The sequence below is a fragment of the Falco punctatus genome (assembly GCF_963210335.1).
Source record: "Falco punctatus genome assembly, chromosome: 4".
Classification (NCBI taxonomy): domain Eukaryota; kingdom Metazoa; phylum Chordata; class Aves; order Falconiformes; family Falconidae; genus Falco; species Falco punctatus.
The window spans coordinates 39,794,953-39,820,143 of NC_137583.1; the positions used below are offsets into that span (position 1 = coordinate 39,794,953).

The 25,191-nt window shown below is 42.2% G+C and overlaps 1 protein-coding gene across 3 annotated transcripts in view; it reads right to left on the reverse strand.

The window, feature by feature from the left end:
- Positions 1-21,398, reverse strand: part of GSG1L (GSG1 like) — a 59,540-nt gene extending 38,142 nt beyond the window's left edge. For 2 of the 3 annotated variants that reach the window (XM_080383200.1, XM_080383198.1), the window contains exons 1-2: positions 20,989-21,398; positions 4,112-4,159 (exon numbers count right to left, since the gene is read on the reverse strand). In XM_080383200.1, coding sequence (XP_080239326.1) covers positions 4,112-4,159; positions 20,989-21,289 — 349 coding nt within the window. In that variant the 5' untranslated portion in view covers positions 21,290-21,398. The remainder of the gene's footprint in view (positions 1-4,111; positions 4,160-20,988) is intronic. The other variant, XM_080383199.1, reaches the window with a different exon arrangement.
- Positions 21,399-25,191: the final 3,793 nt, after the last annotated feature.

Genomic DNA, 25,191 nt, shown 5'->3' on the forward strand with positions numbered 1-25,191 from the left:
GCAAAAATTCTGCTTCCAACTTATTTCCACTGTATATATTCCAGCCTTCACTTACACAAGGAGTTCAGCTGGTCGTGACTCCCCATCCTCTGGCTCTCACGGTGTCACTGTCATTGACAGCTGACATTTATGCATCTATAGAAGGATGTGGGAATTTGAATCCCCACACAGTTCTGGGAGGGGGGAGGAACAGACCTATATACATTTATAGCTGTGGTGTTATGCTAGTCAGTGAAGCAATTTATCAGATCATTTGATGGGACACATATAGCCACATTTTGCTTTCCATTGTGGTGCCACAGTTTCCAGACATAATACTTGGCCTTGGTCTCTTCCTTTTGAACGTATCCTCCATGGCCTCTTGGAAGTCCTCTCAGGTGCAGATTTGATGCAATGGTAAAGGGGAGCTAGAAGGTGCACCCAAAAGGTATGGGGAGAGGAGGATAGTGGTGGAGTGTGTCCCAGCCTCAGTGTTCTGGTTGGACACTGCAACAGGGAGCATGGCAGAAAGATGTTCTAGGAAGGCTTACAACAGCCCAAAGGGAGAGGAAAGGTTTCAAGCCGCATCCAAAATTAGACCAAGCAGCTGAAAACCGAGTGTATCATGTAAGTGTCCCTCACTAAATAGGTTATCATTTTATTCTTTGGATATCAAAATACTCAGCAGGAACAAAACTATGATTAAGTTTTGTGGAGAAGACCCCAGGAGCAATTCAGAACTGAAAGATCAGGTCCAGCCTACTGTGACAATTCCCTTGTGACTCCTTTTGGAAATAACTTGCTAGCTTTCTACTCACATCTGTAACAAATATTAGAAAATAGCACACGTCATGGGATCCGACAACATCTGCTCTGTGAGAGCCTATTAAAAGTCCTGGCCAATATAACCAGCTATTACCCTATCATCCTTTATCAACAGCAAATGGAAATTGTAATAAGAAATATTTGTGGACACAGAAAATGTTTTTTTTTTTCTAGTTATTATCTACCATCACCAAGCTGATTTTGTTAAGCAGATTTGGCACTAACAACCAGCAATAGCTAATAAATTCAATGTTAGGCTTACAAGGTTCTGACAGATTGTTGGCAGCTGCCTTAAATGCAGGGAAGAGCTCTCCTAGTGTGGGTTGGAAACGCTTATTTATACCATACTGTGGGTCTGTTTGCCCCCAAATTTTGCTGCCTCCTTTTAGTAGATGTCATGGGTGTGATATATGCAAAGGGAATAATAACTGATCAGAGATATAGTATCCAGCTACACTAGAGATCAGCACAAACGGATTAAAGATAGAAAGCTCAAGCATAAGCTATTACATTTTTACAGTAAGAATAAGAAACATTTTCATTTATGAATGCAAGATTTGTGGTAAGGATGTAGCTCGCCTTAGCGTAAATGGTTTTATATTACTGTGAGGTTTGGTGATTAGCTTTTCTATGCTAAGCAGGTTTTAAATATTATCAAGGAGTTTTGTACTGACTTGCTGTTGATGACAGACTCCAGAAGAGACTAGCTGTACAACTAGACTAAGTTTGTTCTTAGGCTTCCTTTTAGCATGTCTTAAAAGTGGAAGATGATGTGCTCAGAAGGAGGCCCAGGCTTCAACAGCCTGTGTGTAGCTTAACAGTTGGTTAGATAGAGGTCTTCTTTGGATCAGGGAAAACCTACTGAAAAGAAAACTTTGGAAAACCTGAGTGCTCATTTTGCAGTAATGGAGCATGTACTCGTTGAGACATTTTAGATAAGTGAAGCTTGAACAACCACTTTTTAGTTGTAAGTGATGCTAACAATATGTACAGAAACTGAATAAGATGAAGTCTCATTGTGAAGATGTTTAGTCCAAAAATTCCCAGTTACACAATGGACTGTGAAAACCACAACATGTTTGAATAACTGAACTCAAACTGTGATATTTTCTGCGTTTTATCATATCTCGTTTACTTGGAAGAAAAATCGAGAATCTGTCCCAGTATTGGGTGTAACTGAGTACTTGACAAGCCTCTGGCCATTAAAGTCAATGCTGACAGGGGATGAAGAAATTAGGGGAGTGGAAGGTTCTTTTTAATAGGAAAAGAGGCAAATAAGTCAAGAAGTTAAAGAATTCTGCAGTGAAAGTAAATTGGGCATCACCGACATAATTTTCTCTTCACATCTGGTGGAAGTATCTCTGGACAGTATAAGACTGATGGTGAAAAATTAAGATTAAGTATGTTGCAGTGTCCAACGATCTACAGTTGCGGAATTTATCCTGGCTTTGTTTGTGAGTCAGATGGTCAGCATTTTCCATCTCTGACAGAGCATTCTCCCCTCTTTCTGTCAATATGCTTTACAACTCTATTGGAAAACTTCAGAAATAGATACAACCTTCTTGACATCACTACAGCAGAAGGGCCTGCCTTCCTTAAAAAGGAAGAATAGAATAGTCTGGAAATATACAGTGACACTGTGCAGTAACTCTTAAATTCTACTAAAAAAAAATTTGCTGACAGCATTTCACACAACAAAAAGAAATGCTTAAAGCGCTAAATGCTGTTTTGGAAAGTGTGTGGGTGATGCAACCAAGCATTATGCACCATAATGAACTTTCACAGAAGATGGATAAAGCATGAAAACATCCCATTGCCTTTGCAACAGACAGATTGTGCTTGTTTTGAGTCTGTCTCCTGAAGGTGTCATGCAATGCCCACTAGTCCTTGCACTGGGAAAGGCAGTGAACTACCATTCCCCCAGTTGCCTTTTCAGTTCCTCTTATGCCTTTATCAATGCCCATCATATCTCTTCTCACATGCTTCTCCTTCAGGCTGGAAAGTCTTCGTCTTGTCCTTGTACAGAACCTTCCAGACCTATGATTATCCTTGATGCCATTCTGTGTTCTGGACTAAAAAGGACAAAAAACCACACTGTATTTTATATAAAGGTGAAGCTTTGGTTACAGTCCTCATGCAACAGGATACTCTCTGCTCTGTTCTCAAATCCTTTGCTAATGTTTTCTAGCTGATTGTTTTTTGACTGTTGCTGAGTATTGAGCTAGTGTTTTCATAAGAATGGTTACACCCCAAGGTCCCATTTGTGTGTGTAAGACTTAACTCAGAGCCCATTTAGTGGCAGTAATCCCAGGATTGTTCTTCCCTTATGTGCATAATTTATTTACGTTTACTTACAATGAATTTCACAGAGGCTGTCTCTGTTACTGTTTCTCTCATAGAAATACCCCACTGCTTTATTAATGGTAATTGCTCTTCTCTTTCAATTTGTCCAGCTGATCAGCAATTCAGACAAACTAAGAACAACTGTTCCTTACACCACTTACTGCCTCTCTGCCAGACCTGATGGAGGTACTGTATGCCCAAAAGGTTTTGTGATTGTCTCAAGTGATCTAACAAAATACACCGCTTCTTTGTACAAACATGAATTTTCATCTGTCCTTTGGATTCTCCAGAAGCCCATTGCTAGTATGAAGGGCACTGCAAGGCTCGTGCACCTCTTCAGCTGTGGGCAGAGCACTCTGTTGTGAGCAGGGAGCAGAACGGGCTCAGCTGCCCATTTTTTTAATTGAACCCTACCCATTTTTTCCTGATAAATACTACTTTGAAATATGGGTTAAGCTGGTGTTGAGAATTTACAACTCCAATGCCAGGGCAAGGAAAATCTTTGCAGCCTGTCTCTGTGCGCTTGAATATTTTTTTTTTTTTTCAATGGTAAATCAAGCAAACAAGCATCTAGATGATTTGCTTTCACCAAAAGACATTTGGTACTGTGACTGCAGCTTTCTGACCATAAATGTCTTCATGGCCTGAGGAAACCATGTAGCATGTCCTTCCTCACTAGAGGAAGAAAAGAAATGTCTGTATTACAATATAAATCTTTATATTCTTGAAAAAAAATCAGCTGAATGAAGAGAAAATGCATCAGAGAAATGACAGATCTGCATAAACCAAGTAAACAGCTGTCATAAACCCTTGGCATTTGTTTCACCTGACTGTGTGTAATCTGGATGACATGTAGGTGCTCGTGTGCTTAGGAAGTAATGTTTCCCCTGGCACTGAAGTACGACAAGAAACAATACTGATGCAATTTGTAAAATGGGAAGAAGCCTTGACTGTTTTGTCTTACCTTTTTCAGAAGCCGGGGCAAGGTCAATAAAACTTCGACATTTTTCACCTTTAAAAGAAAAGGATTATTTTAGGAGACAGAAGTTGATTGGTTTTGCTCTGCCTCCTCTCTCTGACTGGTGTTTCTGTCATTGCTCCCACCTGACTCTCTACAGGCTCACTAGGTTGTCTCACACAAAGAGCAGACATTTTCCTGTGCCTGCATCCTGCACCAAAAATGTGGGGCTCACAAGGCTGGACTCTCCCTTAGGATTAAAGTCCTTTCATCAGGAGTATGTTCATCAGGAGTTAATGAAGAAAAAAGTTCTCTCTGATGGCTGGATCCCTGTAGGGTCAGTGAGACTCTTTCCCAAGGCCAGGAATGGTGTTGCACGTCAGATGGAGAGACAGAGCGCAAAACACTGCAGAGGGGTGGTGCTGGGAGGGCACAGGCCTCTCTCCAACGCTTCTGCTCTCCTTCTTCTGGTCAGGACAATGCCTGCGCCCCACCAGGGTGTGACCGAACCTCCTTGCTCCAGGAAGCATTGCCATGGGCACAGACATCTCAACAAACAGATACAACACATGTGACTAGGACAGACAAAACCTGAAGCACAAAGCAAGCTAAGCAATTGCATAGCATCTAAAAAAAAAAAAATTGACAAAGCAGGCAAATGCCTTGCTATGACCATCAGAGCCCTGTGCCACTCCCTCTGCTTTGTGGCTGCTGCATCTGTTTATCATTTTAAATTACATTTTCTCTGTTTAGGACTCCACCTCCATTTTTTGCAGACGTTTTTGAGAAGCCTAGTGCTTCTGAGCAGAAAATGTATCTTAAGGGTGGATGTTTTGACCTTTCTTATTCCTTCTTCAGGCAGTCAGAGATTATAAAACAATTCCTCTGCTCTAGGTACATCCATCCACCAAGTGCATGTGTCTCCTTCAGTAGGACATGTTCCAGGGTGACCCATAGCCTGCCTGCCTCAAGGAATCAGAGCCCAGCATGCCTGCTAGAGGTAATGGGGAAGAATCCATTTTGACCTTTAAGACATGAATTGATGCAGACAGCTATAGGAGTAGGTTTTTATATTAGTTTTTCTCAATTTTAGTTGCACAGTCAAAAGACCAATTTAGGAAATGTAAGCCATTAAAAAAGAATAAACAGTGAAATGCTATAGTGATGTTGAAGTCAGTGTGTAATTTTTTTTCCTAGTTGTAATTAATTATATATACAAACCAATATAAAATGTTAATCTTTCTGGTGTCTTTGTTGGTGGGATTAAGATAAACATAACCGTTCAAATGATAACTGTGCTGAAATAACAATCTATTATTATAATGCTGCTATTACCACTTCTTAAATTTACTTTTTGCAGTTTTAAACCTATGCTAAATATGCTTAAAAATGTTGTGTACATAGACTGTAGCCTGTTTGTGTATGAATAAGTTGCTCTAAAAGAAAAGGTCCACTTGACATTGAAACGAACATTTAAATATCTCCGTGGCAGGGGAGAGGATTTCTACTCTGTGAATCCAGGCATGGCCAAGAGGACAGTCAAGACAAGGAAGCGACACTTGAGTTCTTATCAAAGCACCATCTCTGTTTCCAAAGAGGTAGGTAGGGCAGTCTATACCTGAGCAGAAGGTATGTCAGATGAGTTAGTTATTAAGTTTTGTGGCAGACAGACTGAAAGATAAGTGATGGATCACAGAAATCACAGCAGCCCAGAAGTGTTGTGTTGACAGAAGCCTGCGGGTCTCTTGTCCAGCCTCCTTCAGAGCAGGACTATCACTAACACCTGACCAGGCCAGGTGTGAATTTTCCCAGCCACATTTGAAATACTTCAAGGATGGTGACACCCATTATTTAGTGACTCCAAGGATGGAGTTTCTCTCCTGTTCTGGTCCCAGGGCTGCACTACCCTTCAGGAAAAGTGTTTCCTCACAGCCAACCTGAACTTCTCTAGTTGCTTTGTCATCTTTGTAGTCATCCTTCTTCTACTTTTAGGGACATGAAGAAGGCCACCTCCCTCAGTATCTTTTCACGCTTGGTGTACTTTAGGTCCCTGACCAAGAAATCCAGAGATACAGGTGGACTATGAAAAATACTGTGCTGTAAGCAGGAATCATTCTCATCCAGACTGAGTTTTAGGGTGTGAGGTGTGTCAGGAAAGCATTGACATAAAATCAAAGGAATATTGGGAGAGTGACCTTTAGATTCAGATGCGATGTAAGCAGGTTAATCAGGGTTTTTCATTCTAGCCATATGGATCTGTGGTTTGGGATTGTGGCTGTTCTTTTCGGATGTAAGATGTTATGTCTACCACAGTTTTATTCTAAACTGACTTCAAGCTAACTGGCTAGCACTGAATCATCTCTCACCTGAAGCTGCACTGAATCTGAAGCCCTATTACTGGAAAATTTTAACAAACACCTGACTCTAGCATGTTATCCCAAGCCAGCCAAAGAGGAATGGCATTTGCTACTACAGAAACTGCACGGGCTGTTCTGAGAGCTGGAGATACACGCTGTCTTTCAGACACATGGCAAGGTACAAAGCCTTTCTGACCTGCGTGCGTACTGCAGAGGCTGGTGGTACCATAGTGTTTGGCTGCAGGTGTCTTGTCTGCGGGACTGATGTAAAGCATGATCACAGGCTATTTGGAAGAATGTGCGTCCTCATCCTCCCTCAAATCAGCTTGCCCAGACCCCCACCTCTCCCAGGACAGCTGGACATGGCTGAGGCCTCCAGTTTAAATAATATGGACAGAAAATGCTGGAGTGTTCAGAAGTCCTTTTGGAGCTGTAGCACAGAGAAATGACTGTAGATTGGAAACAGAGAAAAGCTTGGAAGGAGGTCACTTCATTTTCAGTGGTTAATGCCTGGCCTGACTTATTGCTAAAGGTTGTGGTAGGAATTGCACAAGCAGTTCCTGATAAAGAACATTTCCCTCCATTGTTCTTGTTGCTGGAGCACTGGAAACCCCTCCTCCATTTTCAATGGTAACCACTGGTGGTATTTATAGACCACATTCGTACTTCAACATGCAGACAGGCATCGCACTGAGAACTGAAGATGTCAGCAGTGCTTTCACTGTTCCTCTTAGGATTTATTCTAAGTTATTTTTGGGTATCTTGTATAACCGATCTCTTAAGCTCTCTTAAGTTTAATTTTAGACTTGGCAGAGTTTATCCTGCTGTGCTGCCCTTTTCCAGATGCATCTTCTCCTCATAACCAGGCTCCTGGAGACTCTTTAGAGAATACAGAAAAGGCTGTTTAGACATGCAACAAGAACAGTGTCTAGGATTCATTCCCCTGATAGTCCTGCCTTCACCCATTTGTGGCAGCGATTCTGACAGAAGAGATAGCCAAGAAGTGTGCTCTCCTGCCTGTAACACATAAGAAAGAAGAGGCATGACCTGGCTTGAATGCTTTCCGCTTCCACGTGGGAGCAATGCCCGTGTACAGTGTATGTGAAGCTCTCTGGAGCTCAGCATTGTCAGGGAGCTGCTGGAGGCTGAGGAGAGAGGGCTGACCGACCACCTAAACATCAGTAACACTTGATACTGGCTTCTTTTATGGCTTCCCAAGGGTGAGGTAGAAACATCATCTCTGAAAGCCCTTGCAAATACGTTCCCTCACAATCACTGGTACTGCATGGGCTCAGTTGTGTCTCTGCTGGGCTTCCCAAGAAGGGGTCATGGGTCGGGACTGCATACCAGCAACAGCCCAAAAATTTTGTGTGTTTTTCTCTAATTAATCCTAATTAATTAATATAATACTACTTATGTGCATGTTTATGTGTATTTCTAGTTTGCTAGGGAGCTTCAAACCTAACCAGCTGAAAAGCTGGAGGACAGATATCAGGAAAGGCCCAAGGCCCAAGCTAGTGGCTGGGTAAGAGTCTTGCAGTCTCTTATATGGAAGGTATGGAAGATAAACTTACAGCCCACGATAATATCTGAGGGACCATTAGTGTGATGTGCTTGTGCATCTACAGAGGGAAGGGATGTGCAGGTTTCAGTAGTGATCTGCAAACCTCCTCAGCCAGAGAGGAGGAAGAGGAGCAAGCTTGCTGTTGGGAGTGATGTTGTTTCTGTGTGTGCTGGTAAAGGCACAGCTCTCTCTGGGTTGGCCTGTGTGGCCAGCCACACTAGTGTCACGCATGCTTGCACATGTGTGTGTGTGCATGTGCATGTGTGTGCACCTGCATCTTCAATATGCGCCTAGCCTGAACTGGGAAGGACACCAGCAGCAAACAGTCAAGGGAGGAGAGATCCCCTGGGTCTTAAAGTCTCCTGGCATCTGCTTCCTAGGAGCACACACAGCATTTGCTCAGGCAGGCTTATTAAGACTTTTCCCATTTCATGGCTCTGCAGCTGTGGAAGCTCCCGCAGAAGTGCAGGTCAAATGCTTTCCAGCTCCTCAGTAGTTCCTACTGAAGAAAGCTCAGCTTTGGGCTGCTGCGTGTTCTTAGGAATCACTGTACAGGAAGATGTGGATTTTATCACTGTGTCAGTGCCAGGGACACAGAGAAAGGTGTGGCAGCATGAGATGATCTCTGTCCTGCTTCCCACCTGAAGCCCCTGCTCTTTATTCTCCTTCTGCTGCTTGCAACATGGAGGGAAGTCCTGAGCTTCCAGCTCTTTCAAGTCTGTGGCACATACTTGTCATGAAAATTGTCTTATGTCTTCAAAATCAAATCATTTCAGGAAAAAGTAGAAGGCTGTGTGAAAAGCAGGCACTGTGCTGGCAGAGCTGTGTTCTGGAGAAAGTAAATGAGCTGGTAAGAGTAGAACTTCTGTAGGGACGGGAAGGAGGCACTGCAGGACACTGCTGACAAGCAGTTGCATACGGTGGAGGGGTCACCCACATGTCCTGTCACCTCAGATAGGTAGACCAGTCCCCCAGACACCTCGCCTTCCCCATGGAGGTAGTGAGGCTGCTCTGTTACCTTATCCACTGAAGAGTCCTACTTCGGTGTCACACATACTTTGGACAGCTGGGACTCTGTGCTGGAAGCAAATGTTTGTTCCTCCTACCTTCCTCAGGCAGAGTTCAGACACATCTGTACCTCCCTAGCCTGAACAATAATTTGAAAGGAAAAGCTAAGGAAGTGGCTTTTCCAAATCCCTCAAATTTGGTCCTTTCAGAGAATGAAGACAAACAGGTTCCATAGACCATCAGGTCTGCTCGGTATACTGGGCTACTTTCCCTGTTACGGGCTGCACTCCTTGTCGTGGGCACAGTGCAGTTGCATTGTGACAGATCTGCTCAGCTGCAGTTCCAAAGTGGATGCAGGCTGCCATTCCGCTGTGGGTCTATGGACGACTCTAGGGAGCAATTAGGGAACTCTATAAGGCAGCTGGAGAGGCAGGACTAGGTGCATATAGTTTGGGTCTAAACTATAGTGCACAGATGTACTTCCAAGCTCAGTGTACGCACTGGAGTCACTCTGACTGTAAGCCTTTGTGAGACCCGTGTGTATTCTACCGTTTCTTCCACCAGTTGTCTAAAATGTATGGTTTGTGTGCGCCTGTCTTCAGGACCCCACACTGTGCAACAGTGGTTGGATTTTTCCAGAGTCTACCTCAGTAAACTGGTGGTTTAGACTGGAAATTGGGAAGAGGGCAGAAAACACTCCAAAAAGAGCATAGGCTTTAAGATAGTATTCTAAGTTTGTAACGTGGCTGTTGCAATAGCAAGGATCAGAAGTTGATGTCCTGGATTGTACTTACTGGTCCTACACTCCCAAGTTCTTTCCTTCTGAGCCAGTGATAGATGCCTCATTAACAACCAGGGCAGCAGAATAAAAACAACTCTAAAAAATCCTAGTTTGTATGTCTCCCAACTACATGGTTTCAAAATATTCTAGTTAAATAATGTGACTTAAAAGAAATCTGGTGATTTCTGAACGATCTCTGTTATAACTCTGTTTTTCATCTCAAAAAAAAGAAAAAGCTGTCTGTATTCACTTACTCTGCATAAAATTTTACGAGTTCAAAAGTACAGTTCTGATGGAAATTTAAATGATTACATTTCATTTAAACAGCATTCCCTTTTAGTAACACTGGCTCCCAGCCTACGAAAGACAAGGTCCCCTTTTTTCCCAATAGGCCTTAACAAATCTTTATCTCTCCAATTATATCTGGAGTCATGTGATTCTGATGAGATCCCACATCATCTACTGAGAGTAAAATCATTGTATTTGTCTAAAAAAAGACATAACCCTCAAGGGATCCCAGCCTAGACGAGGCTGAGGACTCCAACACAACTTCAGTGAAATAAAGTACTACATTAGGGAAAATACAGGTTAATGAGCTCACTCAAGCTGCGTTGTATCAGGTTAATTAGTGAGTGAAATATTCCACTTTTGATTAAGCAGATCTCAGACAGAGTATTTAATTGATTTCTTTCTAATGAAAAATTGAGTATTAATCTGCAAAATCAACATTTTTTGGTTGACCACATTGATTTTGCTGGAGCGATATTTTCTTCTGGAAAGTAAACAAGTTCATCCAGAATTGCACTAAATATGTCTTGAACTATGAAAACAATTGCTGTCTTTCACTCTAACAGCTGTCATTCATAGCTGCTGCCCATCAACATTTCTCTTACTTCCAAATAACATGAGAATTTGTTTGATTTCTCAGCCTTTTTCCCTTTTGGGGTTGCTTTTAGATTGGAATGCTATACTACAGGTTTTTTTCAGCAAATTCAAACTCTTAAAACTTTCTACCTCTTAAAGTGGAAAAACTTTAAGCTTTACACTTTTTAATTTCAGGCATGCATTTCTCCTCAATTCACCTATTCACAAAGAAATGGTAATAATTTTATCAGAGAGGTATCATCCACACTGTGGAGTTTCCCCTTCAGTTCCTTGGAGCAGTAGATAGCTGTGCAGTGGGCAGAGGGTGCGGGCAGAGCAGGGAGTGCCCAGAGCGTTCGTGCTAACTGGGATTATATGCCATGGCAACTGCATTTTCTGTGCTGAAACTCTTCCTGATGTGAAAAATCTTGCACAGTATCTGAAAGCAAACATCTCCACAGGCTGCTCTCAAATCACATCTAATTGAAACACATCCAAGTCACAAGACTCATCTGATTATCTTAGTAAGGCCTGAAAGATGTGTGCACACATTTATCATTTGGAGAGCTAGAAAATAGTTCAGCTTTCTAAATGATTGGGAGAATCAAGGAAACAATGGTGCTGAGAGAGTCCTTCAATGATTCTGATGTCAAATTAGACCTGACTTTATAATTTGGAAAACATTAAATCAGACAAAGAGTTCTGAGTTGCTTTAAGCATTTTGAACCATGGAACAGGAAGAGGAAGGTTTTTACCTGCTCATCCCACAGGTGACCATCTGTCACACTGTGCTTACTCTGTGTGGGTGTAATTATACCAAAAATAAGGTAGTTATCAGCAGTCCAGTATCTGTGGGACTATAAATTCTCCCCAGAAATCTGTGAAAGACTAGAAATGATGGTCTTCGCAGAAGATGTAGCTGAAATCTATCATTGTACAAGTATGACATACCTTCTGCAGTCTTCTGTGTGACTGCATTAGCAGTTCCATTCAGACTGGTGATTAACAAAGATCAAAAGAGTAAGTAACCAATCATATCCTAAAGTCCTGGCTGTAGAAGAAATGTGGTTCAATAGCTCCCACTCCTTCCAATTATTAGCTGTGGATCAATATGGATTCTCTTTTATCCATGCCAGTGTTTCTCTCCAGATAATGCCCAACCAGAGTATTTGTACTGGATTGGTGCCCTAGCTCCAGAGATACATGAGCAGGGCAGGCAGATATGAAAGTCACTGACAGCAAAGAAGAAAACTTCTTTTCACGGATGCGATTACTGCAGAAAATGAAAACTTCAAAAGTTGATGTGTGCCAAAATGGAGGGAAAGACAGATTTGGGACAGACCATTACTCTGGTGGCCTGGCACGTCCCTGTGAACGTGAGTCCTGAGGTTGCAGCTTGAAACACATGCAAGTGACTGTAGGTAAGGGACACAGGGATTACTGGAGGGGAGGGGACCTTGAATGTCAGAGCCGGTACTACATCAACCTGTATTCCTTCTTCACTGTTAACACAGTGACACTGTAACAATATTTTTTCCCTCATTTGTGTGTCTATCTGCTCTCTGTTCCTCAGCTGTTGCAATTTAGGCTGCCTGTTTCAAAGTGAACTCCAGAAACTTCTCCTAATCCAACGACACTCAGTTGCTTTTGGGGTTGAAGCATCCTGGTTTTCCAGGCAGGCAAACCCGACTTCAGGTATGGGAACTGAGATAACTTTAACCTTTCAGCCACAGACTTTTAAAGGAAGTACACTGCACTACACTGCAAATGAATGACCACGTTTTGAAATCAAGTGAAAAAAAGTTGTGCTTGTATTTCCTCTTGTGAACCGTATTTCCAAGCTTGTACCTAATAACTTTGCAAGAAATTCTCATTTAGTGGATTTTTTTCTGACCAGGTGATGCTCAGTGAAGTCCGGCTGAATGACAATATGATGCTTTTTTCGGTCTTTCCAAACCTAGTGGGTCTAGATGTGGTGGAATGGCTCTGCTTCTTAAATCAGTTTCCCACACTGTAAGCATGGTTTGCATCCTTACCCCCCACCCCCCACCCCCAATGCAGCTAAATGCAAGCTAGAACACTCTAAAGTGAATTTTGCTTGCCTGTGACTATTCTGCAAACTATGTCATTCCATAGTAATAACATCTGTTTCTTATTATTTACTGTTTTACTGTTTTCTGTAGTCATTTGTAAGCTGGATCAGGAAAGATTTATATTACCATTTTGTTTACCAATAAGAATACTGAAAAGCATTACGCCACTTTATGATTAACAGAGGGTGCTGCTAGAAGCAGCCCTATTCCCTGGTAAGTCCCCATTTTGAGATCTGTTAGTAAGCCGTGTCTGTTAATTCCATACAAGGAAAGTTTTAAAATCAGCATTGATCCTGGTATAATTTAAAAACCATGGGATACGATGATGATTGATATCCCATCCTGTATTTGTTTCTGTAGCCATGAATGTGTCTGTTCATATTTTGCACTGACACTGGAGTAAGCATCTCCATTCTCTTTGAGATATGGGACCTATGTGTTAGTCTTCCAGCACTCTGAAGTTTATTCTCTTTATGAGAAAATACCAGAACCCCTCAGATGCTTCCTTTAAAGCTACTGGGTTAAATGGTTGAGGACAGACACATCCAAAGAGAAAGAAACACAGGTTTTGCTCATGAGGTAGAAAGAAACATATCAAATAAGAAAGAAGTAGTTCATTGCCTAGTCCCTTCCTTTACTCTTATGAGTCTCAGCCTGCAGGGATTTATATCCACATTTTATGTATGATAGATGTTCATATAGCTAGTCTGTCTAGCAAGATCAGGAAGACCTAAAGTCCAAAATTCCCAATGCACTGCAGACACAAAATATCCCCAACATCCTATAAAAAACCGAATGTCTATAATAAAACAATCACCACCACAAAACCCACAGCTATCATGTACCACAAGAAGAAAGCAAAAGTGAACGTGAGGAACATGAACAGATCTGAAGACTCTTATCTCATATAGCTTAAATTCCTATGGCCAGGCCTATCTTATCCTGTAAGCAAAAAACCAGGGATTTGTTAGAAGTTCACAAGTGCTTTTCTGAAATGGACCTTCCCCATGTTGTAAAGGAAGGCAAAAAATTGTTACTATCCTTGTTATCTAGCCTGAGGGAGATTTCCCTTCTGATCCCAAATTAGATCATCGGTTTAATGTTCAGTGCATGAGCAGACATACCAATTAGATACTGAGAAGCTGTAATAATGTCAACGGCAGCAAAGCAACCTCCTCACACACTGTCTCCACCTGTAGCCGATTTCTGATGCTTTAGAGAAGGCATAAAACCCTCCAGAGAACATGGTAAGCACCAAGTCAGCAACTGTTTTTTTCTTGGCTCCTACTGGTGACCCACTGCAGCCCCGAAGCATGGATGTCATGTGATAGAATATAGACATGGTGTCAGCAAGGCAGTGAAACCAAGATGAATCCTTTCAGACCTCGTTTAAGATACCAAGAAATCAGCTATGCAGGACTCACTCCAAGCTTCCTTGTGCCAGAAACATTCCTTTTCCCTGGTCCAGTTCTTTCTGTGACTTCAAGAAGTATCCATTTCAGCCCATGGGTTTCCTTTGTTCACACTGCCCTCTGTGGAGGTGAAGTCCAGAGACACGCTCTCTAGGAACCCCTTCTTGGATTTTCGCTTTTTTTCTCAATGACAAGTTACTTAAGTCCTATTGTTTTCTTGATATTTATACATATATATATATATATATATATATATACACGGATAAGGTACCATCACATCCCCTCCAGATCTTCAGTTTTATACTAAATGTTATACTAAAGAGGACCAGTTTTTCTTTTCTTTTCTTTTCTTTTCTTTTCTTTTCTTTTCTTTTCTTTTCTTTTCTTTTCTTTTCTTTTCTTTTCTTTTCTTTTCTTTTCTTTTCTTTTCTTTTCTTTTCTTTTCTTTTCTTTTCTTTTCTTTTCTTTTAAGGAGATTCTTTTTTCCTTAGCTACTTAGAAATCCCACTCTGCATCTGTTTCACCTCCCCCTTTTTCTTACCGTAACTATACACGATGGCATTAGTGAAATGCACTGGTGTTATCTGAACCTTGTGCAGTGGTGCTAATTTTTCCCTAGAATAACACCTTTCTTTTATATCACAGCACTTTGCAGCTTAGTCACCCCACAGACAAATACCGGCCCACAACTTGTTTCGTATCTTTTGCCTGCAATTGCTAGCTACCTGTATCCTCATAGAATTTTATGCCTCAGTGTTTTGTGCTTTAAAGCTGCTTTTTTTTTTTTATTATTTTTAGTACTATTCTTGCAACTCTATCAGACCAGCTCACATTTTTACTTATGCAGCAAAATCTCTCCTCTGTAATGCCAGTATTCCCAGACTTTGTGTCTCAGCATATGTAAGGAGTTCATTTAAAGTAGGATTATTCTCTTCAAATTAAGACTTCTGTGTTAGAAATGGCAACTTCTTATATGGATTCCTTTTTGGCCAATGAGGAAAAAATATAATCCCAGGGCTCAGTTCATCCCATATGAGTAGGAATTTAATCTTCCCAGGAAGTACGCACTGACTGTAACAATGACGTCGATCAGTTTAGGCACAGACATTTACAATTGCTAATGTCCACAGGTTTGCTATAGGATTCATCTTGCCTTTGTTTTTGTTGCGTTTTTTTTTACAGATTAGGTGACATGAATTGTATCCCTAATTTTTTTTTCCTAGTTTGCTAATCTCAGCAATAACAGAATCAGTCGTAAACCCAAATTTGAGGATAACTAGAAATAGCTGATCTCCATTATAATAATTTCCCTATTAATATTACTTGCCACAGCCTTTTTGTGACTGTTCTGTAGTCAGTTTACAATCTCTCTATTTATCCCCATTAGAATAAATAAAGTAAAATCTGCACTACAGGTTCAGGCAAAATATCTACATACTTCACTATCTTTGTATTGTCATCCCATGACAGATATTTAGGGGAGAACAAAAGGGTGGGTATAGGGTGATTTTGCCCATGTGCTCCCCTTGTGATATCAGTACTGCATCAGTAGTTCAAGGACTTCCCTGTCAGAGGTTGCTCACAAATCATAATGTTAGTAACACAAATGGCTATTTCTTCCCTGCATCCATGCAATCCCAGTTTTGGCCTTCACAGCATTCCCTGGCAGGGAGCTCTGTAGGAAGGAGTATTTCTTTTTGTCTGCTATGCCTTATTGTTCTTAGCTTGCAGAAGCAGTCAACGCTATTTCTTGTCTGAGCTCTGCCATTCCCAGTTGATCCCCACCAATATCGTAGCTCTCTGTACATTGTGCCTTCCTTCCAGTCTGAAGAGGCTCAGGCTATTTAGCGTTCCCTGGTGTGGAAGCATGCCTACATCTATCACCATGTTGTTACCATTCTTTCCTCTCTGTAGTTCTTCTGTAAAGAATTTTCAGTGGGACATTCCATCAAATGCTTTTTTTGTAAATCCATAGAGACTGGGCCTAATGCATTACTCTTCCCTAAGAAATGATTCATATTGTTAAAAGATTCACCTTTAATAAAACCCTATCTTTGATAAAACCCATTTGTTGCTGTGAGCACTTTCCCTGAGAACTGTCCTAAGGTTGCTGGGTCAAGTGGCCTGTATAAATTTTTTTCCCAGTCTTTGAATACAGCAATGTGCAGATTCTTGCTACTAACCCTGCATTTTCATGTGCCAATTATTTCAACATCCTCAGACGGAGATTATCCAGGCCCCCTGGGTTCAGTTTCTCCATCACTGGAAATTTTATCTTTAATATAGAGCTCTACCTCCTCAGTTCGTTTTACCAGTCTTCCCTTCCTAAACAATTTATAGCTACCAATTTTTACATTCCAGTCATGCGAATAAACCCACCAGGTTTCAGTCATGCCAATTATATTGTATTTCTCATAATCCAGCAAGAATTTTCAATTCCTCTTGCTTTTAATTATACAGTAATAAGGTGCTTTTCCCCGGTCCCCCTCTCTGGACAGCCGCCTGTGGTGAATCACATATGCTTATTACCACACGGTGGTGGGGGAGAAGGGTGATGCAGTACCGCTCTGGATAAGTGAAAGTGTATGGCAAGTTCTTGTCTTTATATTATTTATTTATTTCTGCAGGGTATACCTCTCTTATTCTCTGGGCCCTTCACAAATGTGCATTTGATGTCCATATTTACAGCCCATTTGGATGCATCCTTATATACCACGCAAGTTCCTCTCTACCATTTCCTCTTTACCATTTAGAGTGCTAAGGAATATGTGGTACAGAGCATGCAAAGAGCTACAGACCCCCTGCCCTTAAAATATCATTCCAAGAATAGAACTACACATAGCCATTCCTGATCTACCTGACTTCTATGGAGTGTGGTGAGCAACATGAAAATGCTCATTTATTTAATGGGACAGTACTCTTATAAGGCATCAAGGCAGCTGCTTTTCCCTCTGAATGTGGATGTTATTACTGAGATTGCCTGTTCATTAGCAACTAAAACAAGCTCTGAGTTTGTGGATTTTTTTTCTATTAAAATTAAAGCAAACACACTATTGAGCAAAACTAACTCATTATTGCTTCCCAGCTCTCAAACTCCTCTTACCTGTTAGGATAAGGTATGCCACCTTACCTACTTCATGTGTTAATTTTTTCATGACATGTATGTTCTTGAGTCATGGAATCTACTGGTTAGTTTATTACTGCTGCTATTAATACATCACTTGCCTGTTATCTTGAGGTGTCCAGTACTGACACAAGGACAGACCTAGACTGCAAGCGTGACATCAGATATGCACTTGAAGTCATACTCAAAAAGAAATTAAATGATAGAGAGCTTGGCTCTGAGACACCTGGCCATGTCCAAGGAATTTGTGGCTTGGGATGAGGCACCAAGTGCCCTGTGCAGCATGTGAGTGCAGAACAGGATGCGTGACCAGCAATATCTGCAGAGCTCACAGGGTATGCTTTAGCTTCATCCCCTTCCAGAGATCAGGTGTATTGCTCAATTTACAGATGGTACCTCCACCTGTGTGGAATCCAAAGCATCAAATCCACTTTGAAAAGGAGAGCCTTCATTCTCTTTTTGGTAGATGGGGAATCAGCATATTTTTGAGTCAGAAATTGTGCTAAATAATTACAGGACACACCCACCAATGTAATATATATGCTCCTGTCCTTCTATTCCCAGAGGGGATTCACAATTATATTTCTCAGGTGCTAAATGCTTTTTGGATTCTTTAGCCATCCTAGGTATGCTGGATAAAAATAAACTCTGGAGTCACAAATTATTTCAGAAATAATTGCAGCATTCAATCTCTGTTAGAGATGTCGGTGAAAACTAGAAATCTGCAACAAGATGAAGGCCCACTTTGCTAGTCCCTGCACAGAGTGGATAGCATGGTTTTTGCACCTCAACCTCTGGAATCAAAATAGACATTTCAGATAAACAATGGGAGGAGGAGAACAGTAAAATTTTTTTGATTGCAGCCTAAATGTCATTTTAAGATATGACTGAGTCCCAGCCCTTCCAGCCAACTGGAAGCCCTGCAATCCTGTCCTTTGCAGTATCAACCTTCTGGGAACTGGTCCTATTGTGTCTGCACTACAATATCTGGGGTGTTGCAGCTGCACCAATGCAGACAACAGAAAGTTTTGACAGTACTGTGACTGTAGGGACAGACCTGGTGGCTAGATTAAGAATGTGGAAAGTTAGGGGTCTCTGGAGAGTTTTGACGGCATCACAACCACAGAGAATGTTACTGGCACTCATGTGTTCCTGGTGGGATTCATGTTACTTAACTTTAGACATGGGCAGCAAGGCTTCAGGGATAGGACAGGAGCTGTAGGAATGGTGCTGACCATAGGCTGTGGCCATATGTTCTGCTGACAGAGGTGTGAGGCTGTGGAAGTGGCTACTGAAAGGACTTTGCCTGGAGTAATGCGGTTGCAGTCATTTTCAGTATGCTATTGGTAAAGCTTTAAGAAAGATGCTGTTGAAAGTATGAAGTGCACTCAAGCCAGGGATTCTGACTAATTTAATACACTACTATCTGTGTGGTTAGCAGTATTTTCTGGATGTTCTCCTGACATCCTAGGATGTGTATTAACAACATGGTGCCATAATGACTTGTGATACCTACAGGGCTGTGGTCAGTAAGCATGCTGTGGACGGTGTGATGAGCCTATGAGATGGGTTACTCACAGATATATCGAGCATTGGGGGTGTATGTATAAGCATGATCACAGTGCTGTTGGATTGGGCCTCACTGCCCTGGAGCTCAGATAATGATCACCAGTCAGGCTGCAAAAGGCCATGACAACGTAATGACAGTCTGGTATTCTGAATGAAGAACTTTCATGGTTATTTCATGTTGACATTCTTAGGGACAGATTTAGACCTGTGTCTGTTACATTGTTCCTGTCTTTACCAGAAAAAAACCTATGGTAAATCCTGAACTAGGCAGCTGTCTGTCTAAGCCAATATATCCCTGCACCTGGCTAGGTTCTTTCCAAAGGTTGGTCCTTCCTGGTCTGCTAACTGAAGAATACTTTTCACCAAGTTACTGTTTCAAATAAGATGAAACACACATGTGGCTGCTGTGGTGGTGTGGGAGGGAGAAACAACCCGTTCTCTCCTGCTTTCACCATAACTTTCTAAAGCTGGCTTCCAGCTATCTCCTGAAATCACCCACGACAGCACAGCTTTGTTTACCCAGTGCAGAATAGATCACTGTATTTCTCTTCTCCCACAGATAATTCAGTTTTCTGAGTGGGCTGGAGTCATGCAGTTACAACTTATCTCACACATAAATCTTGGCTTGGAAACCTTTCAATGTCTGCCAGAAATTCGGTCATGTTTGATTGTCCTAATTCCAGCTAAGATGCTCAAAAAGTTGGAGAGTCTTGCTGAGAGTTGCCCAGTGAAGTTGCTGTGGCCTAAGTTTATTTCCAAATCAGTATGACAAATAATCTTTTCTTTTGATATTTTTTCAAACATCAAGAAGGTTACTTTGGTGCCCTCGTTTCAGCATGGAGCTATTTATTTATTGACAATCCCAAGGTTGGAGTTAATGAACTTTCCTTTTCATACATCAAATTGAGTTTTAATGACCAACTAATTCTTGAAGCACCTTCCTCAAAAATTCCAGTGAGTATACACAGCACCTTGGGATGAAATGGACTGTGAGCTGCTCCCCAGGTTTGCCCAACTTGATAGTACATCCTTACAGAGTAGTTTTACCAGGGTCTAATAAACTTTCCATTATTGAGGAACTTGTGTCCTCAAAGACACAACATGTAGGATGAATAACTGTTCCTCTTTCCCAACAGTGCTGAAGGACCAACTCCTCGGTCTACTCCTTGGGCAATGGCAGGATAGAACAGAAACAGCTCAGCAAAGAGGGACCAGTATCCATGAGCCATCATCATCTCATACTGTGTCACATTTGTAAACTTTATTTTCTAGTCACATAATCCAGAAAAAAGCTCTCTCAAAAGCAGAGCTTGGATGTTAGCTCTACCAGACAGCTCTGGGAGTAGGGACTGTCAGTTTGCATCTGTTGAGACTTAAATCAGTCCCATGGCTGCTATCTTCCATCCACCCTCCGGTGTTTTATTTCTTGGTAAGTGCCAGGGTACAGCAAAGGAAATGAAGGCACTGATAAGCTGGAGGGATGTCTTCTTGAGTGGTTCTCAGCCAGTAAACAGCTGAGCAGGGAACAGAAATGAGCTTTCTTGTGCTCAGTTGTGCCCTTTAACTGCGATTTCTCTACTCCAATAAACATACAGCCCAGCCACCAGGAAGGGTTTGTGGGTGGTCATTTACCTAAAGGATACCAGAAAAGAGGCACTCTAGGCTACAGCATAATAAAAACTGTGACCTTTGTGCTTTCCCTGTCATTCAGACTACTGTCTTAGGGGATATTTCAGGAGCAATTACAATTAGATGTCAGAACCTCCTTAACAACTACCAGCCGCTGTCTTTTGTGCGCTCCATGGAGCAGCTCCCAGAAGGGAGGCACTGACCAGTCTCTGGCTGCAGTGCCCAGGAGGGTAGGACATGCTGCTCATCAGAGCTTCAGCTGGCTTTAGAGCACAGACCCTGCATCAGCCAGCAGGTAAACAAGCAAATCCTTGCCCTCACTGGAAACAGGTTGCTTTTCAACAAAGAACTGTTAAAATCCTGCCTCTCTCTGCAGGGTGAATCTGCTTTAAGATACAGCACAGAACAGCTTGCCTGTGTGTTTATCACACCGAGCCAAACACAAAGCAACACAAGCTGGAAGGAAGTTGTTTTATACTTACCAGCAGCATTGATATTTTCCTCACAGGAGTACCAGATCCCAGTGTGGAAATACCTGAAAAGGAAGCGGTCATCTCCTGTCTCCCAGCTATAATGAACCACATTCTGGTTTGTCTCATTTGCAGTCTCATTCCCACTGTAGTTGAGGCAGTTTGTCTTCTTCTCTTTCCCACAGCTCGGCTTGGGGACCCTCTGTGTGCCCTCACACCAGTGGGTCGTGATAAAAGCTGTTGTAGAGAAGAGGAGAGCCATCAGATTCAGACTCACTGCTAGCAGGGCTCTGCATCTTCGATTTGTCTTCATGGTAAATCCGCCCTCCCTCCCCCTCCTGCTGAGAGAAGAAGTCAAAGGGGTTTGTTTTATTGGGGGGGGGGGAGGGGGGGGGGAGCGTTCAAAGCCTCTCACGATTCAGAATCCAGTTGTCCAGGCATCAAAACTCTCAGCTTCTTCCAATCTGTTGTTGTAGCAGTGAAGGAAACGCTGCACCCAGACTCCCATTCTTCTCTTCACTTGAAATCCTGCCTTTGTATGTTAAAGGAGCAGCTGCAGGCGCGGGAGCGCGGCCGTCCTCTCGGAGTTGGTGTGCTTCAGTGCGCTGGCAGGATCAGAGAGGGTCTGCCTCACAAACAGCACCAAGAGCAAGTGAACATCTGCTCGGGTACCACACATGATCCCAAGGGGCTCCGCAGCCTCCTCCGCTGGGAGACACCTGCAGGCTGCGGGACTCTCTGTCCTCTGCTCCCGTAGGATGAAGCAGGAGAAACTCAGTGGGAGGCAGGCGGCAGGGACAGCTGCTGCCTGCTGCCACAGTCCTCGGCAGACCTCGGGGACCACTGCAGCATGCTGACGGCTGAGTTGGGCTGGGGGGAGGCGTCACATCTTAGTCCCAAAAAGAATTGTTATTTGGAGCTGTGAAATACGTTTTTCATATACCAGAGGGCAGAGATTCATCCAGGAGGAGGAGGAGGGATGGAGTGGTACTTTAACATTCCTGCTCTGAGCTAGCGGGTAGTAAATCAGGGGGTTGATTCTGCTGTCAGCATAGTGGTGTAAATCTCTGTCTTCAGGGCAGTCAGCAAAGCCCCAGAGGAATTTAGATTTGAATGTGTGTAATGAGTAAACCCCACATCTTTCTCAATACCAGGTGGAGTCCTTTTCTCAGGCTTTCGTTCCCAGCCACAGTGCGTGCGGAGGTTCTGTTTGACATGGGTCTGTAGGACATTCTGAGGGTCCTGGTTTGTGCAGGAGGAGAGAACTAATTAGAGCAAACCCTGGCCTTTACTCGCCAGATGGCAATGCTGTGAGAGCAGGGAGCACTGCATAGTATCACATTTTCAGAGAGAAGTTATCGTCCATTCTTGTTTGTTGGCTGACTTGAGTTTATGACCTCTTCCACATTGCTCAGAGCTATCTGGTGAATACTGAGTGCTGTGGGGAGACCAGGGCGCCTGATGGTAGTGGTGGTACGACCTGTAAGACCTCATATCCAAGCACTGAGTTTGGCCACATTTGTCACACAACAGTTTTGTGTCCATAGTAGATGAATGTAATTTTCTGTGGTGAAGTTGCACGTACCTCCTGGACTTTGGGCTGAGTGACATTTCCTTCCAGCCTTGTTTGGACTCCCTGCAAGGGCTGTGGGGATGCTTGTGGCCTCTCAGAGCAATTCAGCAGTGGGTTTCCAGCAAGCCCTGGAAATAACCAAGCAGCCACACAGGCTCATACTAGCAGATGGGACAATGCTCTCATCTCACACCCTGTACTCTGTTAAGTCAGCACATTGACTCAATATGCAAAGCTCATCCTATGCCTTACTGCCTGCAGACATTAAATGTCATGGTAGTTTCTCCAGCTCCTTGAAGAAAGCCAGCAAGAACCAGGTGAAGTTTCTCCTTAGCAAGCCACCACACAGGACTTCAGGGATGTGCTCCTGCCTCCCTGATGCCCTCCTCACAGGTAGCCATAGGACTCCGTATTATGCTTCTTGTTGCTGCCTGTTCTGCATGTGTGGTCCCAACTGTCAGTGTGATTTTTCACGATTTAAACAGACTCACTTGACTTCAGCCATTTTATGTTATAAATTAACCAGAAAGTTACTAGAAACTTCTGCTCTGTGAGAACAATTGTGATGGCAAAATTACAAGGTTAGTGAAACAGCTTTGTACTGCAGATACTTCCCTACCTGAGTGGCCTCCGTTTTGCCCACTCCTGCTTGTACATGATGACTGCTGGCTCCTCAGCGCTGGATTTTTCCAGTGGCTTGTGCTAGCAGAGTGCCTCTGTGCACAGTCTCCTTTGTCCTCTTTGAATTCCAGCCCCCCTCCCAGTTCCAGTCTTAGCAGCCAAATAATCAGCATTATTTGCTTGGGTTTAATTGCATGCAAGAAATACAGATGATAGTTATTTAGAGGACGACAGGATTATTACTTCAATTATTTTCATGTTGCAGAACATTCTACTTAGTAAAGAATTTGTATGTTCGTGTGTTTCTCAGGCTTATCTACCTGCTTAGAGGAATAAACAATGCACTTTAAACTCTGACAGAATGCCTTCAAAAGAAAGCTAGTGCTCTTCTTCAGGATTATCTTTCAAGTGGCTGTCAGTATCTGAATCATCACACTTTTCCAAGTGTGACTACAGGTCTTTGCAGGTCTTCTCTCACAAATCTTCTCTCTCTGCTGCTCCATGGCTTGCGTATTCTGGTCCCAGCACCAACTTCTGCAGACTCTGCTTCTCCCTGTGGGGTGGGCATCCAGGAGTTTGGTTATCTGTGATAATTTTGTTTTCACTTCTAATCCTAACAGATATTTCTATTTGTGTTCCTCCTTATCTTCTTTATTCATGGTTTTCAGGCTGACAGGGCTGTTAAGAATAGAGATGGTGTCAGTATATTTAAAAAAAAAAAAGCAAAACAAAGCAGAAATTTAGTTTCTTTTGTGATAGAGAGCTTTTAGAATTTTAAACATTTAAAAATATTCAGCACAAAGTAAACTATGCTCAAAGTCAGGGAATTTTTTTAACATGACTTTTTCTTTTTCCTAAGTATTTTTTTTTCCAATTATTAGACTCCTCTGGCTGTATATGTTGGCATTACTTGAAAAGAAAGAAACTAGTCTGTGCTATACTCATGCTGTAATGCTCCGATGACTTCTTTTTATATAATCTGTTTATCAGATTTGTTGTGTATAAAAATGGAAAGATCATGTGTATGTTGCAGAAGGCATTTCAGATGCCTGGATTAAGTTGTATTTATGTGGTATTAGATTTAATAGTAAAGCAGAAGGGTTTGAATGCTATAGAGAAGCAGTTTTCATATTGTGGCTACAAGAACCTTTAAAATCCTTTTTGCAGCAATAGCTTTTCTCTGATGTTGTGAGAAAAACTACCTTCATGAGTTATAGCTAAACCCCTTTTCCTTTACTTTCTTATAGGATCAGTGTAAATTGTTACTCCTCAGTATTTACTCAAGTACAAAAAAAATTTGACCTAGAGGATTTAAAATAATGATAGCGTTTGCAAGGGAGCCCTTTCTCACTAGTGGGGAACAGAAGCAACATTCACTGAAATGAGAGGAAGCCTGACTTTTGGGTCCCCTGGTGATGACAGAGGGCTTGGTGAGCTTAGTCTGGTTGTTTATTTGAGACCAGTGGTGTCAGTTGCATGGAATTATATGTTGGGTTTAAATCAACATTTTAAAAACCCTACAGCTTTTCTTAAAATTCTCATTTCTTACAGGTCTATCCTCCTGGGTTTTCTTATGTGTTTGTATTGTCTTTTTCAGCTGTCACTGGACTGGGCTTCCCACCTCCTTCTGCCACCAACCTTGGGTTGGACCCCATCTGGTAGCTCATCTGTGCTTTTTCTCAGCACCACAGAGCCACAGAAACCACTTGTTTAATTAATTCATCTTGCAAATGGTTTAAAATCTCTTTTTCTGGTCAGAATTTTCCTCCTTTGGAATAGTGATCTGCACAGCTCATCTTTTTCTTGATCTCTTACTGTGGCAAATAAGAATTGTTAGTGTGCCCCCAGTACACTTACCCCGTCCCCACTCTGTCCAGCAAAATGGCAATTTTTTCCTTACCTCAGTCATATAACAGTATTGATTTTTTTATTTGGAGAAGTGGGTTAGGATGGAAATGGTCTATATACTTCCCCAGATCACTACTGTGTGTGTTAGTCAACTATGCATAGTTTGTCTTCTT